This window comes from Pseudopodoces humilis, chromosome 6 (genome assembly GCF_049639895.1).
Source record: "Pseudopodoces humilis isolate 2021_Gansu_Grassland_sample_001 chromosome 6, ASM4963989v1, whole genome shotgun sequence".
In the NCBI taxonomy this organism is placed as follows: Eukaryota; Metazoa; Chordata; class Aves; order Passeriformes; family Paridae; genus Pseudopodoces; species Pseudopodoces humilis.
This window is the reverse complement of record NC_142205.1, coordinates 51,377,646-51,398,134: the sequence shown is the minus strand read 5'-3', so window position 1 is coordinate 51,398,134 and position 20,489 is coordinate 51,377,646. Positions and strand designations below refer to the sequence as shown.

At 41.5% G+C, this 20,489-nt stretch overlaps 1 protein-coding gene across 2 annotated transcripts in view; it reads left to right on the top strand.

Moving 5' to 3' along the window:
• Positions 1-19,158, top strand: part of GRID2 (glutamate ionotropic receptor delta type subunit 2) — a 671,390-nt gene extending 652,232 nt beyond the window's left edge. For both annotated transcript variants that reach the window (XM_005517465.2, XM_088056469.1), the window contains exons 15-16: positions 14,347-14,587; positions 18,670-19,158. In XM_005517465.2, coding sequence (XP_005517522.1) covers positions 14,347-14,587; positions 18,670-19,092 — 664 coding nt within the window. In that variant the 3' untranslated portion in view covers positions 19,093-19,158. The remainder of the gene's footprint in view (positions 1-14,346; positions 14,588-18,669) is intronic.
• The last annotated feature ends 1,331 nt before the right edge of the window (positions 19,159-20,489 follow it).

Below are 20,489 nucleotides of genomic sequence, written 5' to 3'. Positions count from 1 at the left end.
AGGAGAGCAGCTCCAGCAAGGCACAGAAGGTCAAAATCTTGACAGAGAATTAGGCACTAAATATCCGTGGGGCTGTGTGTCCTAGTTAGGGGAAGATTTGCTGTTGACTCTGCCAGCACCGTGTCTTAGTGCACCCACCAACCCAGGGACATCTCCCTCAGCTAAGGGAGACTTTTCCTCCTGTGTTCTGGGTAAAACATCTCAGCTCAGCCACCCTACTATCTCTTCCAGCCTGATGGCATCACGATGGCTGCACTGCTTCCTGTCAGGCATTTCCCATCTCCACTCACATCCCATCTCTGCCTCTCTTTTCTTACAACTGTTCATCTTGGCCTCAGCTCATAACCCTTTATCTCCTAATATTTCTTGCCTCTGTGTGTGATCTATTTTGCCTCCTCTTAAACTTGTGATCTATAAAGCAGAAGTCAACTGGTATTATGAGGTAAACAGGAATGTATTACATCCCCATGTTTGCAAGCTGAAAAGAAACAGCAATGTTTCTTAGGTCTGAAGCACTGCACAACCTAAAGCTGTGAATCACAGCCCCCAAAACAAGAAATCAGCTTTTCAAAAGGGATACATTTAAAAAACCAGGAAACACATCTTTCATTTTCCTCTCTGGTTTTCAAGAATCTCACAGTTACATTCTGGGGTTCTACCTCTAAGCAAATGCACACTGTTAGCAATGACAACAGCAGCTGAAGATATGCCAACCTGAAATTTTCATTTGCCTTCCTCAGCACATACTTTAGGGAAAAGTCTTCATTAGGAGTGGTGGAAATGTTGCCGATGCAAAAGATCAGCGTGTCCAAGGAGTTCTCTCCATGTGTTTTCTGGACATCAGAACTGTGTGACCTTAATCTGAAAGCAGAGCCCTCCTCCTTTCTTAAAAACCTAAGCAGGTAAACAAAGCTTTGGTATCCCAGGAGCCACTGTAATATGTAATGTGAAAACTTTACTTTTCCAGTAAAGTCTCTTCCTAGACCCAGGAGTATGTACAGGACTGGGAAGACAGGTAACAGAGGTAAATATAAAACAGGTTCATGTCCTCTGAGAGAAAATTACAAAAGAGGAATCTTAAAAGCATCCTAAAAATTATTTTAAAAGTAAATGTGAATTTCTATTTCTACTGAGCCCCCTCCATCAACTCATGAGTCTTCCATGGCATTTATTCTTCTCATTGTTTATTTAAGAAAAAGATTTTAAAAGAAAGCAGTAATTTTGAACTTCATTCTTAACTCTAAAGGGTTTCACTTAAAACTTGGTTAGATTCAATGCTTGCACTAAAAATGAGCTTGGAAAAATCAAGTTTACAATGTTAAATATTAATTCAATTTGCAAATATGTGCACAGTCTTAAGGAGCTTATCTATAATGGACAAGACATAAAACCTGACTTCTCTTGTGGATGTGAAAAGAACCAACAATTTTTTCAGCATTACTGCCCTAAAGCAAAACAAGTATAAGAAGAAAATCAGCCAGTATGAGTTATCTTTTTGCCTGCAAAACTTCCTGTGCTGGGCTGCCTGGCCTGCCTTCCCTCTCTGCCGGCAGTGGCGTAAAACAAAACACACCTCCCATCCCCGTTACAGGAGAGGCTGCCTTGGGTTTCCAGCAAGGGGGAGAACTCTGCTGCCCTGTTCTGCAGCTGGCTCCATTTCCTTTGGCCATTCACCTGTAATTGGAAGCCCCCAGTCACATGTGCCAGGCTCCTTGGGCAGCAGGTGTGGGGTCACTCCCACAGTGTGAGCATGGCCCTGTGCTCAATGCTGGTGTGAAGGGATGGGAATGGAGAGGAGGTGAGTGTCAGAGGGTTTGCTCTGACTTCTGCAAAGCAGCCAGTGCTGCTGCTGGCCCTCCACAATCTTTTAACTGGTACAAAGAGCTTTTCTTCAGCAGGCACTGTGGGTGAGCTTTGACTTTTCACATCCACCTTTGCCAGAGAGGGTGATGAGTGGCTGGTGCAGGCTCTGGTCCAACAGCACTACAGCTGAAGGTGCCCCTCTCCAACAGAGAAATGCTGTGCTGGGGATTTAATTCCAGCTTTTCAAAGAGCTGGCTGGAAAACAAACATTCTGTTTCAAAGGGGAAAATAAGAAGAAGCCTAAGCTTCAGTATCTGATTTTTTCCAGAAGTTTATGGCTTTTCTTAATGCAGGCAGATTCCTATATCTGATTTTCCTGCCCCCTGCAGTAGCTTCCTAAAGTAAAGATTTACTTGCCGGAGCAAGAGATTCTTATCTCTGTCTCTGGCATTACTTCTGTACCTGATAACCTCTGTTATAAAGGAGATCTCACTTTCAGTCCTTACTTTGAACCAGGCAAGAGGGATAGGAGCTCAATCTGTCTACATCCTGTATGTGCATCTTGCTCTCTGAAAAATTTGTTCAGAATAGCCAGTTTGATCTGAAACCCAACCAAAAAGAGAAGATTGGAAGAGAAAAAAAATCTTCTCAGGTTATCATTAAATCAGAATTAGAAACTAGTCTTCATAAATAAATAAATAAATAAACCAAACAAATCTCACTGGGATCTGCCCAATCTTAAATATCCACAGAACAATCTCCGTGTAAAGCTCCTTCTGTCATCACAATCTCCACAATCAATCACAGCCCTCTTTATATCTGAATGTTCCTAGTGCCTTTTTTGTTGAGTACATCTTTATCAAAAAACTGTATTCTGTATTTACAGAACTGGAAAAAGCTCCTGCTCCAGCTTTTTTGCCAAGCAGAAGAATGAATCTGACATTACCTCAGGATTTTATCTATTTAGCCCCATCTGCAGGCTGTGTTCATGAGGTGTGCAATACATATCCTTGATGTCTCTCTCCAAGCGCTCCCAGTGAGAGAGGTATCCCCCGGAGCTTGTCTGACCCAAATTAGGTGGAGAAATTGCAGTTAAGGACAGCTGTGTGATCCAAGGTGTGAACGGTGCAGAGCTCAAGGTGCCAAGTGGTGCTGTAAAGGGCTGGGAAATGCTGCCGCTTTGCTGGAAATGTAGGGAAGAATCTCGGTTCTTTCTTCCACCACCTCAAGTTCCTGGCTGCTGGTGCTGCTCTAATCCCTTCGGAGCTGGAGAGGGGCTGTGGTACTGCCCAGCTGCCATGAGGGCCATGTCCATTCAGTCCCCTTCAGATCATGGCTTTGGAGTTCCCCTCTGGGCCATTCCTGCCCAGAGCTTGGTCTGGCTGGTAACCCCAAGTTTGTGCCTGTGTTTGGGAAATGCCTGTGGCCAGCAAGGGAGAGGCTGTGCTGCAGCACAAGTCAGTGATGTAGAGACTGAGCAATAGAGTCAGCCAGCTGCTTGCTTGGGAAGTCATGGCTAATACACTTCCACGTCTTCAGCCTTTTCCACCTGTCACGTAGTCTGACAAACTGCTCTTTTCCCTTGCCTTCTCTTTCCTCCACACTTCTCATAGGAAAACAAACAAATATATCAACTGCAAAAAGGAACAGAGAGACCAGGATCTGGGTTCAGCCACTGCTTTCACCACTTACCTGAGGTTTGATCTTTCCATTCTTGCTTCATGGCCTCTGGCTCAGCTTTCTGCTCTGTACAAGCAGAATGTTAATGCTTGCTGTTAATGAAAATATTTTAAGACTAGATACTTTTAGAGCATTAACATAGGGCATTCCTGAAATGTGCCAAAAGTTATGACAACTTCATATAGAAATTCTCTTGTGGAAGAAAAGAGACAAATATTTTGAGAGGCTTACAAGTTAGTGTGATGATAAATGCCAAGATCTTATTTTCCAGACTGTTCCGGTTTTCCCTCTCTCTGTTCCCTGCCTGGGGGCTGCGTTACAGCTTTGCTCCCAGCAGTTGCAGGCAGCTGCTGTTTGCAGGGGGGGAACTCCTGTGGCATTATTTATGGCAGCTCTCAGTGAGAGGACAGTGATTTACTGTGTGCCATCTTCTGCAGCTGTGAATTTGCACCACGACGACAGGGACATTCAGTGGAATCCTGATTTTCAGTCTGACACAGAGGTAGAGAAAGGTGAACTGGCTGGGAAAAAAATGAAAGCCCATTAGTATCCTCCTTTGCCCTCCCACAAATAAGCTTTTACTTTCTGGAATTTGGGAAATAAGGTTTGCAAATACCCTGGCATTCATGCTTCCATCTCTTCTGCCAGATAACTTTTTCAAGAGAAGTCAGGATAGTCTTCATTCTTCTTCTAAAATTGGGTGACTTTTTTTTTATATAGGTCCCCCTCTTTTGCCTCTCCACCAACGCTACATCTGGCTCCCTTTACTAGGGAGACTGATGAATTTGTCACCAAACTTGCCCTGTGCTCTGAGCTGCACAACATGCAGGGTGGCAGCAAAAGGAGCCCTCACCCAGGAGCTCTCAGGTCTGCCTCTGCCTGAAAAAAGGAGCTCACTTCTCCATGCTACCAAAATGAGCTGTAGAATTTGACTTCATGCTCTTGATCTTGAAAAAAGATGCACAGATCAACTGAGGAGGCTCATGGGCTTATCCAAATTGAATCTCAGCGCCAAGTCTCTTGGTTTTGACCTATGCTATAAAAGTGTTAAATTTCCTACAAAGCTATTTGCATTCTGCACAGGGAAAATGATAGAATAACACCTGGGAATGCCTTGAATTTTATTTCTGGGGTTATTTCTTTCAACCACAGTTTATCTGGCACAATGCACAGGAAAATGATGGGATGTGTTTTGTAACATTACGCAGGAAATCCTGGCATTGCCTCCTCTCAGTAGCAGTGAACCATGCCAGTCAGCTGTGGCATGGTGTCACGGGACAATGAGCAAGCCCAGCTTAGTGGCCCCTGTGGGAAGCTGCAAGGGAGGCTGCTTCATGAGCTGTGTCTGCTGGAGAGGGAGTAAAGGGAGAAGGAGGGAAAGGTTCATTTATTTGCTCCTGAGATTTCTCCTCTGAGGTTCACATGGTAGAAATTGCAAAACTGCAAGTGGGATTAATAATTCTGTACAAGACATGACTGTAGATACAATAATGGAGGGCAAGCGAGCCCATTATCTGGTCTGGCTGACTATGAAAGATTTTTGCTCCAAGGCATCTGCTGTAATTGAAGATTTGGTTGGTCAAGCTGTAGAATACTTTTAGCATACAAGTGATGTGTGCTGTCATTGCTATGCAAGCTTATGTTTCCTTTCTCCTATTCACCTGAGCTGAATAGAATATAACCTTTAGGTCAGTAATCAATGTGTGAATGATATGGATCTGCATTTCAGGGGAAAAAAGGTATGAGGTGAAATGCAAAACTTCAGATCTTCCTGCTAGTTCCTTTCTGCTCTGCTTCCTCCAGCAACAAAAGTAATGGTAGGTCTTGATTGTTCCAAAGCTCTAAAATCCAGAAGCAAAAAAAAAAATTAACATTACACACATGAACAGGTACAGCCCTTGCTTATTGAAATGCAAAGGGGACCAGGGGACCTGATTAGGCAAATTTTGTGGGATGAGAACACAGCTCCTGAAGAACTGCACCATTACCAGGGAGATGCCTTTATTAACAGAATAAACACTCAGTCCTCCTGCAGATTTTTACCCAGATTGAATGGCACTTGGCTCTTATCAAGACACTTCTTCATTTTTCATCTGAGAAAGTCTCTAAAGAAGGGATGTATTTCAGGATATCTCTAGAAATGGATCCTCTATGAAATGCCTTTGCTTGGGAGAACAAATCAAAGTAATGAATTAAATTTTGGAGTAATAATATATCCGATACAGTAATCTTAAACATTTTTACCTTCATTGTCCAAAGAATTGTCTGGAGAGGGCTCTCCTCAGTATATGTCCAAATGTATAAAGTTGGTTATTGCAGTGTTCATGTACAGAAGTAGTGGTTTCAAACCTCAGTGTGTTTAAAACCCTTCATGGGAATGAACCTGGGAAGCTTTCTCTGCTGTAACCAAGTACCAAGAAGATAAAAGCATCTGAGGTATTTTTAAATGTCAGATTTCAGACACAAAGCGTATTACTGTGATTTGATCTTCAGACTCTGTATTTATCTGTCTAGCCTCTCCTATTCTACCAACAACTTTGTTCACCTTGGAGATAGTGGTAAGCTATTGATTCGGGGTCTCTAAAGTCCAAATTCTGATATTTAACTCAAAATATGTAAATCTATCATTTAAACACTATCAAAAAGGAAATTTTGAAGATTTTGTTTTTAATTTTTGAGGGCTTAAAAAAAGCAGCATTGTACAAGCAGTGTACAAGCAGTAAAACATGAGAGAATCATCAGGCAAATATTTTTGTCATATTTGCTTAGGTAAACAGCAGATAAATATCAAATATGCAAGGGCCACCTAGATCTCTTACTTTTAAAAAGAGCTTTTCTAGACTGTCATTTCAAGGGACTTAGTGTAGCTGATGTATCTTCTGTTTCTCAAAATATAGATTCAGGTAGTTTGGATTAGAATGAGGCTTTGCACTGCCTGAAGCGTGACTCCAAGGAAGCATGATCATTTCCAGGTTCTTACACTGAAATGAAAGATCTTTTCCTGCACCCAATAACCCAAATATCACAGCATGCTCAAGGATGCTGCTGACATTTTCAAAGACCACCCAAGGTGTTGCCTTTCTGACTGCAGATATGCGCTGGGTCTCTGTGGGACTCCCTGTCTTTTTCTTTCCAGCTCTCTTTCGTCTCTTCCACTTGCTTTCATTCTGCCTCTCATCAAGTTGTTGGAGTCCAGTTTTGATATTAGCAAATACCATATTGTCATAGCTGGAATAAGTGCTTGACTTTTAAAAGTAACCTAAATGTATACAATATATAAAAATTGAAGTTCACTAGTGACCAAAATCCTTAAGATCTTAAGATGTTAATAATTTGATTTTTAATGTAATTGCCTCTTAGTTGAAGACAAGGCCTGTGTGTTCATCCAGTGCTAGGTCCAGTGAGCTAGTTTATTTATCCTTCTCACAACACATCAGCAGAGGGTCTAAACAGATTAGCTAAAGCTATTCCTTATTAATCTAATTTAAAAAATAATTTCTTAAAAGAAAAATATTTCAGTATTTCATTTTTATGTTTTCTTAATGCAAACTTTTGGTGTTTGGCATATTGCTTTGTGTCCAAAAAGTCTGAGAATGCACTCTGAAATAGTAATTCAGCCTAATAACTGTTTGCATCTCAGTCTTGGAATAAAAACAATAACAAAGTCAAACTAAGGTGTTTGCTTCAAATGTTTTCTTTCTCCTGCTAAGCAGGTGAACAGTTATTTACATGGCTTGTTAACCACGGGGCTTCTCAGGCAGGGGTCAGCTGACAAGAGACACTGGAGGAAATGTTCAGCGAGGTGAGAGTTGAGGGGGAAACACCTAAGAAGCATGCAGTGGCTGAAAGGGCATGTTCCAAGCTTTCCATTCTTGGTTAATCAAGGTATCCTGTACTGATTCAGAAAAATGCCACATTTGTCACAGCCTGTCACACCCCAGAGGGGTTGGGGCTCCCAGGTGTGCTCTGTGCTGGGCTCTGCTGTATGAAAGCTACTGGTGAAACTCCTGCTGACCTCAGACATTGGGGTTTCCCGATTTGGTGTGAAATTATTGGTTAATTTCAGATAAGAGAGGAAGGAGCTCCTGGCTTACTTACATATTGCTTGGGACCTGCAACTCAAGTCCTCGAGTGGTATGCATGTAATCATAAATTCTGCCCATAAAGCCTCAGTATCACTTCTGAGTGCCTCCAGTGTTGTAGGGGATAGTGTGAAGAGTGTAAATTTAGAAAGGAGTACTGTCTCTCTGTCCTGTGGCAGTCCCGTGCATCACAGCTGATCTGTGGATCTTGGAGGCAACTTTGGAAGCATGAGCAGTTAGAAGGACACAGTTCCCTGGTCAAACCAAGGATGGGGAGTGCAGAGCTGTCCCAATGGAGGGGAACACATCAAAGCCTGCTCAGTTCTTCTGCAGACTCCACAAGCTGCCCCTGCTCTTGCTTTTGACTTATGGTAATGAAGGCAAGAGGAAAATTAAGTCCAGGGTGTTCATGTGGCCATGAAATACTGAATTTTTTATAAAGCTTAGTAACTGTCATTTTTCAAGTAATTTTCTAGAAGAGGGCTGGAATGTGGGTAGTGCACAGGAACCAATGTACCTTGAAAGTACATTTCTTTGTTTTAATAAGGCTTGCGGTGTACTGTGACTCACCATAATGAATTAATTTGGTGTTTACCATAACAGCACTGAGCTTAATGAACCCATCATATTTATGCAACTGTCTGTAGATGTCTGTAGAATTTGGAATTTATAAATAGGTACTAATACTTTTATCGCTGCTTTCTCCTGAGCAGGACAGTTCTTCACAGTGGAAGGCCATTAAAGCTCTTCTATTTTTCTGTATAAAAACTAAGCAGAAGATCTTTAATAACTTATCTTTATGTACATTTCTGAATTGTTAGTATGTACTCAGCAAAGCTGTTCAGCTTGAGCAAAACTATTGTAGAGCCTTCCTTATCAAATTCCACCAGTCATATAATAAATAGAGTTAATATCTCATTTTACTGCAGATGCCATTTCATTTAAGGTTAGCCTTCTGCATTTGAAAGAAAGTATCCATGTAAATTCAACAGATTTAAGTAAAAAGAAGTTCTCTAAGTGGAACAAAGTGGTACTAATTTATGGGCTCCAAGTGTTGAGTGCTACGTCTTTAGAAGGTAATGGTTTGTTGCTGAACAAAACAGAAGGTCAGCTGCTTTCTCTCTTTTAATATCGTTTGATATGCAAATCCTTAATGCTGAGCAGCAGCTCTGCTTTTTCTGTCATCTCTAGAAGGCGAGATGCTTATCCTTGCTCCTGTGCACTGCCTTCCTACTGACAGCAGTGTGGTGCCGAGCGCTGCTGAAGGGCACATCAGAAGGCGGCCACCTGCCTGCCCTTGTGGGCCTCCAGTTAGCTGGGTTTAAATCTGCTTGGAGTCCCTGCCATAAAACAGGCTTTGCAGCTGGACCCACAGGCACTCTTTTGCTGGGTTAAGTGCTGGGAATGGGTGCAAAGGGAGCACTGCTTCGTCTAATCTGGCAGCATTTGGCTGGCACACAAAATATCCTCTCATGGAGTCCATGATTGGCAGCTCATTAAAAAGCTAGCTTAAAAAGATATCCACACAGAAAAACAGAAAACAGTGTCTTCAGAACCAAAAATTCTTACAGATATCAAGATCTGTAGTTGAAGGAAGGGCTGGTATATCTATATAGATATATAGATAGATAGACACAGTGATTCCAGGTGCTTTGCTCATTTTGCAATCTCTCCCAGCATCAGTTCATCCACTCAGAAGAGGACACTGGCAGTGCTCCCCTCTTTCTTTCACCTCAGGACAATGACTTCTGCCCTATACCTTCCCACATCTCCGTTTTATCGCTGAAATATGATGCTATAAATCTTACAAATATGATTTATGGCATCAAAGTCAAGGCTTTGAGCATCAATGTGTGTCTCTTGCCAGGCCTCAAGGATAAGGGCAAAATATGAAAACTCACCAGGTCTCAGTGAGACAGTGAGGTACCACTGGTCAGAGAGGAGATGAAAAGGACTCCAAGAGTCTCCTACTTGCCTCTCTCCATTCTTATTTCCTGCTTCCTTCCTCATGAGGAAGCAAGCCAGGCTAGGCAGCAGCCATTCCTCTCTGGCACCACAGCCCCCAGCCAGCCTTCCAGGTGGCACCAGTGAAAGCTGCTCTGCTGCCAAGAGAGGAGCCTGCTTTGCCAAAACCTAAAGCTTGATCAGGGAGATGCAACAGGACCTGGCATCATTTCAGTTTTTGCAGTGAACAGGAAAGATTCAGGCAGTTGCTTCACTGAAATAAAAAACCCACAAATGCTCCTTGTGGGTCCCTACCTGTCTACTTTGATAATTGAAGGATGTTTACAAATCAGCTTAGTTTTATATCTTGCTTGAAGAGGAGAATGAAATTCTGCAGACTTTGTACCAGATTTTTGATAGAAAAGCTCCAGTGAGAAGGTTTTGCCTGAGGAATGATTTTTGGCTAGCCACTGCAGAAGTTACCAAAGGTTTTGTCACTGTCTGATCCCATCTGCAAGCACCAAGTGCTCCCAAAGGTAACCTATGTGATTCCCCTAGGAGCCAGCACAAGGGCTGGGACCTTGGCTCAGGCTCCCGAGGCAGAGCCCACCAAGATACACAACTATAGCATTTTTACTGTTAGCATTTTTCCCCCCTTCAACAGTGGACATTCATTACATTGGCTCTGCAAATCTGCTCTCTGCAGCATTCTGATTTGCTGACTAGAGCCAAGCACCTCATCACATCCTCTTCCTTATCAGAAGTTATCCCTCTGGACAACATGTTCCTGGTGCAGGAAGCTGATATTCAGTCACCTTTGACATCCCAGAACATGCATTGGCATTTCCAATATCATTGTAAATGTCTTCTCATATCTTGTGCTCACCACTGATAGCTGAGAATGAAATTAGATCAAAAAAGGTGTTGTCACAGAGGTCTCAGTTTTGGAGCATTTGTGACACCTTGGTGTCATGTTAAGTTGGGGTTTTTTATCTGTGGGTATTTTGGAGGAGTAATTCCATTTCACTGCCAGCAGCAAAGTACGTAGTTACTAAGTGGAATCCAACCCTATTCCCATTGATTCATTAGGATTTGTTTGCATCCTTGTTAGATTTGGAAACCACAGGCAGTTTAGTTTTGTGTTTATATCCATGAGACATCACTTGGCACTGTGAATTCAGAGCCAAATCAGTTAAAGTGCACAGACATTTTCTTTAGTGCAGCTCAATAAATTTACGTCATCGCCTTGAAAAATGTAACTATAACACTTTGCTTGCTAAAGAAAAATATATTTAAGACCTGCACTCTATCCATAAGCAAGTTTTAAAGGTCATGGATTTTTGGACAAATCAGATTATTTAAATATATAGGCTTCTTTTGTAATCTTTTTAAGACTTTGGTATTTCAAAACATCAGAAACTCATGTACCCTGCTTATTAATTTCCACTGGCTTATGTCTCGCAGTACTACTCTGTACTAATAAGCAGGTTCAAAAGTGCCAGTGCCATTGAGGAAAAAGTTCAGTTGTAAAAATCTGGGACTAGGAAGGAGAGGCACTTGCTGGAATTAGAACATCATTATCATTCAGAGCATTTAGTTAATGCGTTATTACTTTAGTCATTTATTAAATTCGAAAATCAAATAACAAAGTGATTGTAGTGTCTGCCACCCAACAGGTACATCTGATTAGTGTGTCGCGGAACCCGCCAGCAGCTGCGGCAAATCCACGTATTTTTATGGAAAGAGTGCCATCGTGTGGGAGCCTCCTTGCAGCACGCAGGGATAGCAGTGCCCGTGTGCCTGCTTGCAAGGAGCCTGCCTCCCTTGTTCTTTTGCTTTTCCTGGAATTTCCATCAAAGCGCAATTTTCATTTCTGGAAATGAGCTATAAAATAGGAACTTCCATAACTAGGAACATGTTAGAAGTGTTAAATCTCCTTAATGTGTTAACCATTATTTTGATTCCACAAACAGGTGAATTCTGAAATGAAGTGTTTCTGAAGCCTAGCAGAAGCAAGATCTCCCTCTTTCTCTGCATGCCATTAATATAGTTAGATATTAGTGCTCTTATCATTTCTCGCGATATGTATTTTACCCCTCAACATCTGTTTGCAGCTGCTGTTTTTATAAGCTTTCCACTTCCTGAGGTTTCCCATGTAATGATACCATTACCATCCCAAATTTCTACTTCAGTTTTTAATGTTTTCCTTTAAAGATTTGAACTTATATGTTACATCCATAAAGAAAATTGCCAATAATTACCAGGGGCACAATTAGGAATAAATCTCCGTTAAGGAACAAGTCAAAGCTCAGTGTCTTTATGCAAATGCCTTTTGTTAAAAAGATGTCTTGTGTAATCAGGAATTATACTGACAAGTGAAGAATCATTTAATTAATGAGAATAGAGCAATCATTTGGATGGTTCATTCTATTCCTGACTGAATAAAAGAGAGAAAATAGTCCTGTTCAGGGATTAGAGCTGCTGCTGGAAGAAATAACTCCCATTAATGTTGTTCTGATACTGCCTTGGGTAGATAGTACAGTAATTCCTAAATATAAAAACACATATGTTTGGATTAGGCACTGAAAAGGAATTGACTGTTACTCCACAAGAACTTATATAAAGGGGTTCTGTTTATGCTGGCTGTCTGCTCCTGCTAACCTTTCATAATGGAATATTTGGACCAAAATACTCGGCTAAACCCTAGTATGGGATTCCAGGGCAGTGAAAACCAGAATGATGGTGAGTTTTCTCCATAAGGACTGTATGCCATGATCGAGGGTAGTGTACAGACCTTGTTTGCAGTTGCAGAGGAGCAATCTGGTCTCCAGTTCAGCCCTTTGTTTAGAGCAGGTCAATTTGCTCTGGGTCTTTCCCACTGGGTCTTTGAATTTCACCAGGGGTGGTGAGGCCATAAATTCTCTGTTCCATTGTTTGACCTCTCCAGTTCTCCTCTTATCTGGTTGGAATTTCTTATCTTCCAGTTTATCCCAGTTGCATCTCCTCCTGTCACTGGGTCTAACACAAGCTTCTCTACACACTCCCGACAGGCAGCAGTGGCAGCAGTCCTGCCCATGGTGCCATCCCTCCAAAGCTCATCTGAACGTGGGTGGCTCATAACAGCTATTCAGTCTCTTGCAACAAGAGATTCCTGCCATCCTTGAGATATCCCTGCTTCATCAGAAAGCTTTAGGATGAGGCTTCCCTAAGCTCTCTCGAGGTTTGGGAGAAGTCAAAATGTAGTCCAGGCAACTCTGACTTTGAATACTGTTCTCCAGGGTGGTACCTTGAGCAATGTACTGTCAGCAGGCACTGCTCAGAATTTGTCCCACTTCTTACAAACTCAAAGCTACATGAAGAAAGTGATTCTGGCATCTCTAAGGACACGTGCATCACCTGTGATCTGTTCCTTTAGGGCACAGTTCCCCCTGGGACAGCACAGGGGTGAACAAGCTGCTCCCCTCTGAGCAGGTCATGATGCCAGCCACCAGACATACTGCTAAGTGGGAAATGGGAGCTCCCTCCAGACCTGTGCTGGGATTCCAGGCACTGGTGGCTGTGTCAAGCCTTCCATTCCTGGCAAGACCACAGTGCAAATACATGGTCATGTGGATGTGCCACAGAAAATTAAGTGTCTTCATGGACACAACTACCTGCTGAAGCAACATCAGAGACTGAGTCACCTCTGTGCAGAGCAGCTGCCCTGTGGTCCCCTGCATTCAAGCTCCCTTTCGAGGCTGATGCAGACCACTGCACTGAGCTGTTGTGGTAGCCTTGAGACAGTGGGACAGCTTTCCTTCCTTCTGCAGTGCACTACAGTCTCTCTGTAGCAACATCCTCTGCTGGTTTGTGTGCACTTGGACTTTTTTGCATGCTGTGTCAAATGATTTCAGTAGTAATTGTTTGCCTTCCAACACTGAAATGAAAAAGTAATTTATTACATGAAGGAAAACCTTTCTGTTGTTTTATTGGTTTGAGGTGTAATCACTGAATTTTTTTATCATGGGTAACCAGAGGCACCCAGCAGTGACTCTAGTCATTTCTCTAAAAAAAAAAAAGAACAAACCACTCTCCTCAGATATAAATGGAGTAAATATGAAAATATTCTTCCAAACAAAACTCTCCTTTCTCAAACATTTAATCCCACAGGAAGTCTAGTTAAATATATTGTCCTTGCAGGCTGCCCAGTAAATATTTGGCCGCGGGCTGGGTATGTAGGTCCAAGGACAAGTGAATCCCACAGCAAAGAACCTTCCTGTGGAATCACTTATCATCAGGTTGCATTCTGACATTAAGCAAGACTAGTTTAGGTCATCACTGACTACAAGAGGATGGTTTTGCTCTCTCTCCAAAGCAGCAAATGTAGGTAACCCACTAAAGATCAGTTTACAGCAACGTCGTGTGTAAGGTGGTAAATCTGAAATGTATATTCCTTCTGATTTTTTTAATTGAAATGTCTCTTCTCCAGTGATTAGAATGCAAAATATTGTCAGATATCTAATGGACTATGAAAGTCAGTTGACCTAGACTAGTAAAAGCTGATTGAGAAAACATAGTATATAAAGTAAAGCATTCTCATTGAGGTTGTTAAAAAGAGGGAAAGAGATTTGTTGTGCTTTGCTGTATCTGTAGTGGAACATTGATATCCACATGCTCAGTCTTAACAGGCAAGCCCATACCCAAGCTTTCTTTTCTGGCTAAATCAGTCTGTGCAGGTTCATCTGCTGCTTGGCTTTCAAAGCCATGTGGGAAGGTTGCAGGCAGTCAGATTTACACCCTCAGGCTCTCAGGTGCCACTTCCCCACTGTAACTCCTGACTCTGTGCTTTCTCCCCAAGGATTTTGGAGCTGCAGCAGAATGGTGACATGGACGTGCTGAAACATAAGTGGTGGCCGAAGAATGGTCAGTGTGATCTTTACTCATCCGTGGATACCAAACAGAAAGGAGGTGCCCTGGACATAAAAAGTTTTGCAGGTGTTTTCTGCATCCTCGCTGCAGGGATTGTCCTATCCTGTTTCATTGCAATGTTGGAAACGTGGTGGAATAAAAGGAAAGGCTCCCGGGTTCCATCAAAAGAGGTATTAGACCCTCCATTTCTCCTGGGGAATTTTCATGCACCTTAAAGATTGCTGCCTTGATTTTATAGCACTAGAGAGGGTGGGGAATCAAATTCAGAGATACTTCATTAGCTTCCTGATTTTTTAAGGTAAATGATGTTCCTCAAAATCTTTTTAGCTATTCTTTCTAGAAAAGCTTGAATAAAAATAAATGTATATTGATGATGTATAAATATGCAACTATTCTGAGTAAAACACAATTGTTACTTGTAGAATAGTACATTATTAATACATCAATATTTAGTTCATTGTTCCCATTGGTAACAGCTAATTCTCACTAGATGTCTTGGCTTCTTCTTGAAAAATACATCCCCTAAGCTCAGTGGCTGAGTCTTTTAAAATACATTCGCAAAATGTACCCCTTTATTCAGCTGTTAGCTTCTTGAATGAGCTTGTCCCCGTTTTCAGAAACATTAAGCTCTTGAGACTTCCGTGAACTTCAGTTCTTGTTATTTCAGCTGAAGTCCAGGGAAGCAAGACTACATTAGATTTTTCAGGTTCAGGCCAGACTTATTTCTGAAACCTACTACAAGCTTGTTTCAGAAAATCTTATACAGATGCCACAGAGGAATATTCTATTTTACACCTGAGATGAGTTTGCTTCTACACCTGCATGTGTAATGCTTTCCTTCCTGTCGTAATCTACCTGTCCCTCTACCAGCCATCTGAGCCTTGTGCAACTTTGCACCAAGTTTCTTATATTCATAATTAAGTTTTTACCTCTACAAAATGATAAAAAGAAATTAGGGACAAAATGATTCATTAAAATATCCTTGGAAGCAACACCCAAAGCTGAAACTAAATGTGAGCTTTAATGTAGCACTATCAAATATAGCTCTTCTGCCTGTGTAGCTTAGGCACATCTGTGTAGCTTGTGGGGTATTGCTGTTAATTTGTGTGCAGTGGTCTTGCCTTCTCTGCAGTTTCTCCATTGTGTTTATTCCTGCTAATCTAATGCTGTCTAATCAGGCAGGATTAATTACACCACCTAATTAGACAACATTGGCACTGATGTTAAAATACATTTAATCTTTACTTGCCTGTTTTAATTCCCAAGCTTTTTTTTTTTTCTTTTCTTTTTTTTTCTTTTTTGTTCAAGATCTGGACCGGACCATTATTAAAAGGAAAAAAAAAAAGGAATCTCTAGACTTTAAATTGGGTTTCTCAGGAATGGAAACCATGTAGTTTCACCTGGTAAATTATTTTAAAACCCTAAAATTGACTTGATCGTTGTCTACCCAAAGTTTCATAACTTCATACTTTATATTTATCTGGTGCAAAACATGAAAATCAATAACAAAGGAAAAGGAAAAAAACACCAACACATATATTTTACACAAGTATAAAATTTTCTATTTCAATTTTCAAATGCTGAGAAGTTCAAGTGTGTACTTTCCACAAATGGTATAATTTGGCCTCCTTGATCTTTGTTATATGGTCGTTATCTTAGCATTTAAACGCTCATCTCAACCTTTAATTGAAAAGCTTGGCTCAAAACTGAGTTTAACGTGGACGTATGTGCTGAATGTCCCCATTTATCCTGGATGTGGGGTCATTCAGCAAAGAAATACATCTTAACTAACTTTCTTAAAATTCATTTTAGCTTCCATGAAATCCATTGGCTCTTCCAGGCCACTAGTCCAGAATCGGGGGTCAGATTGGGCCAGTTTGTGGTCAGCAAGCCAACCCTTTTTCCTGGTGGCTGCCATCTTGTGCTCCAGAATGCAAGCATTTATACTGAAAAAAATTGTCTAATGGTTGCGAAGATAACATTTCGGTCGCGTGCCAGAAGTAACCCATTCACTGATGTCTGCCTGAGTCTGCAGACAGCCTTAAACAGTAGCTCTGAGAGAAGTATGAACCGCCCCAGTAATCTCAATGGGATGTTGACTCTGAAGCCTGATGATAATTTAAATGTGAAAACTGCTGAATATTTCACTACTGATCACACAAGAGAGAAGAGGAAAGATCATATTATGGAGATATGCACAATCTTACTGTGAGTGGGTCTCATTTTGGTGTATCAGTTGGGTGGAGATTGGGTTGTGGGCTAAGCATGGGAGATTATCACCGCTTATATATTTGCACCGGTCTGACCCTAGCCCCAAATGCATCTCTGTAAAAGAAAGAGGACTACTTTGAGTTATTCTTAGAGGCTCAGAAACTATGAAATTGCAATCTTTTCCTGATTGGCATTTTAAATTACAAAGTATTTGTATGTTTGGTTTTTTTCAAAATTAAAAACAAACAAACAAAAACAAAGCAGAAAAGAAAAAAAAAAGGAAAAAATTTAGGACTGTCCCTCAGAGACATAGTCATGACTTGCACACACTAATTGAGCCTCTGTATATTTCTGATGTGGCCCCAGTTCTCCTGCATCCATATGCAGCTCCAAATTTTTTTTAGGAGATAGCGTTTGGTGAATGCGTTTGGATTTGATGTCACCTGTGTGGTTGTTATGTGCATCCATGTCTATGTCCACCTGTGAATAAACAATAGACAGAAAGCTAAGTCCGAGAAATGAGCACTGCATTTTTTCCTTCCCGTGATGAGCTCAAACCAAAGCCCTTGTGGTCAGTGATCATCCAGTCCCTGGGAGATCCCTGATGCCCTGTTCCCTTCCTGTTTTTCCCTGGTTTGCCTCCCTGTCCCTGCCCTTGGAGGGTGCAGTCCTGGAGAGGGGAGCTGGCCTCTCAGTCTCCTTCCAGTCGGGCTCTGTGTTCAGCGTGGCGCCAGCGCAAATGTTCAGTGATCCGTTCTGCTAAGTAGATGAATTCCTGCAGTTTGTTCTAGGTGTGGACTTTTTCAGAGTGCTTGACTTCATTCCTAGAGAAAGGAAGGATCTCAAGCCCATTCGGTATACTAGGAGTTTTGCCATTGATTCAGGGAGCTCTGGATCAAACCAGTCAATGAATTTCAGTAACCAAGGCTGGAAGTCATCAGTGCACGTCTATCGGCTGCCTAATTATCCTCTGTGAGGTCCTAGAGTGTGAGATATTTCTAGTGGCCTGGAAGAGCCAGTAAATTTCACAGAGATTAAGGTAAATTTTAAGGTTAGTTGAAATTGATTTTTGTTCTGAATGAGCTGCACTACTTAGACTGAGGGAATATCCCTGTATGAGTGTACTTAATGCTGCTTTGAATTAAGCTTTGCAGTTCAGCAGAAATATGTATGTACAACATAGGTGATTTATTTGGTCACCTAGGACTTTCTCCTCTTTTTTAACTTCCATGCACTTAATTTCTCAATTATAACAAACAAACCTATTTAATTGTGTTCTCTGGGAAGAGAGATTTAAGAAGGAAAGAAGCGATGATATATTATAATAAATACATCAGGCTGCCTTCTCTTCTCACCCACAAAAGTATAATTCCATCAGGATAGATGGAATTGCTTCTTTGTAGGTAAGGAGATAACTAATCCCTCTGTTGGCATTGTAATTTAAAATTGCCTGGTGTACTCCTTTCTGTGAGATGTCAGTGAGTCACCACTGCTTGGGGTTTTTTTTTTCTGTATATTCAGCTTTTCTATACCACAATTTACATTATAAAGCCAAAAAGGAACCTGAGAAGTTTCTAGACCTTCCTTAAACACTGAGAGGATGGCAAAGATGGCAACCTGATCCCTCAGAGCCTCCTGTGTTGACATCCAAATTTAGCTCTCATTGTGGAGTTGAAGAACTGGCATCATTCCAGGCATTTGAGATTGTGCAGTTTACTTTTATTCAGCTGTTGCTAGTGTATCCCACCTAGCTCCAAGCTTGCCTTTTCCTGAAAATCTACCGGTGGCGCTTTGAGTTTTGTTGTTTGGATCCAGGGTTTGAAGGTAGCTGTGGTGTGAGGGTCTGCCTCAGTTTGGCTTTGCCCACCTGGCTTCAGGCAGTGGGGAAGTTCGCTGGTGACATTCAGGACACCGTCAGCCAAGAGCCAGCTCTAGTTAACTGTGCCTTGTGCTCCCTGAGCAGTGCTGATCACCCTGTGAAACTTCAGCCCAGCACAGATGGCGATGGTGAGTGGTGCCTCTTGTTTTTCTCATTCCCCAGGATGACAAGGAGATCGACCTGGAGCACCTCCACAGGCGCGTGAACAGCCTCTGCACAGACGACGACAGTCCCCATAAACAGTTCTCCACCTCATCGATTGACTTGACCCCGCTGGACATTGACACTTTACCCACACGCCAGGCACTGGAGCAAATCAGTGACTTCAGGAACACTCACATCACCACAACCACCTTCATACCAGAGCAGATCCAGACTCTGAGCCGCACGCTGTCTGCTAAAGCCGCCTCGGGATTCTCCTTCGGCAGCGTGCCCGAGCACCGAACTGGCCCTTTCAGGCACAGGGCACCCAACGGGGGCTTTTTCAGAAGCCCCATCAAAACAATGTCATCTATCCCTTACCAACCAACTCCTACCCTGGGCCTGAATATTGGTAGTGACCCAGACCGAGGCACCTCCATCTGAGCATCAGAACAAGTTTCTTCACTCTTTCTAATTTAGGACTCCCTTTGCAAGGAGCAGCTGTGTAATATTGTGGGACTAACATGGATGTAACCTTTCTTCTTTTCCTTATTGCTTTGGTTTTGAGGGTTGTGGTTTGGGTTTGGGTTGTTTTTTTGGTTTTTTTTTATTTTGTTTGGGGGTTATTTTCTGTTCAGGGGTTGTTTTGGGGTTTTTTTTCTTTATTTTATTTAAGAATCAGAATTATTAGTAGCAACTCCTCCTCCTCTTCTCTGCTTTCTCAGTCTGGTCTCTTCTGCCTCCCCTTATTCTCTGTACTACTTGAATCACTTATTCTTCAGTTTATCACCATATTAGGTTTTGGTTACTTCAGGCTTTTCATATACTTTAAATATAGGAAACAAGCAGCGATTCACGCATAGGAAAACCCTGAGGATTACTTTACAGAAGGGCATTCGCTCCTCCTCCCCCACCGCCTTTTTTTACTATAATTGCAATAACTGAAGTATTTTTCATGTACTCTGCTGCATCTAGTCAGCGCTCCACTGCTGTGTGTCCTTTTAACTGTGGACCAAAGGCAAACCCTGCAGTTTAAAAAATGGAAAATTAAAAAAAAAAAGGCAAAAAGACAAAAAAACAGAAAAAAAAAAAAAAGAAGAAAGGAAAACAAATGAAGTTCAAAGATCATTCAGGCCCCATAATATAAGAATGCAATTTTGTAGGATTACAAAAAGCCATTACTATGCCAGTAAAGACTACAGTTAAATCTACTTTTGCACTGCAACAGTGCATATGACCTTTATGTGATTGTACAGTGTTAAAAGTTTTTCTTATGTACAGTAAACTGTATCATATGGCAGAAGCCTCCATTGTGTTAAATAAATTAGTATCTCATACATATATATATATACACATATGGACACACAGGTATGTGTATATATATATACATGTATATATAGCTATAAAATGGCAGCCGTTGCTATTGCAATTCATTTAATAAAGCTTTAGTAAAAATGTGTTGTATACAGGAGAGATGTACAGTGCAGGGTGTCTTTTCATTTAGAAAAGACAGGTTGCTTTAACGTTATTCTGACTTGCATTGTTTGCCAACAGAGCATATTTTATACTTTTCTATTAGAGCATCCAGGACAATTTAACATTTGTACCTAGATGTAACTCCTTTGGTTAGGTTTTGCATTGGCTTTTGAGCATTCTATAAGGCTAATCTTGATTATTTTCCTTTTAATTAATTAAACAAATGGAACTCTCTCTTAGGTATACCATGAACAACTGATATTGCTCTAGAGCAATTAAACATGGATCAAAGGTCAATAAATCCCTTTCCAAGTCAGCACAGTTCATCAATACAATAATGGCGTTAATTGGAGAGAAAAAAAAAA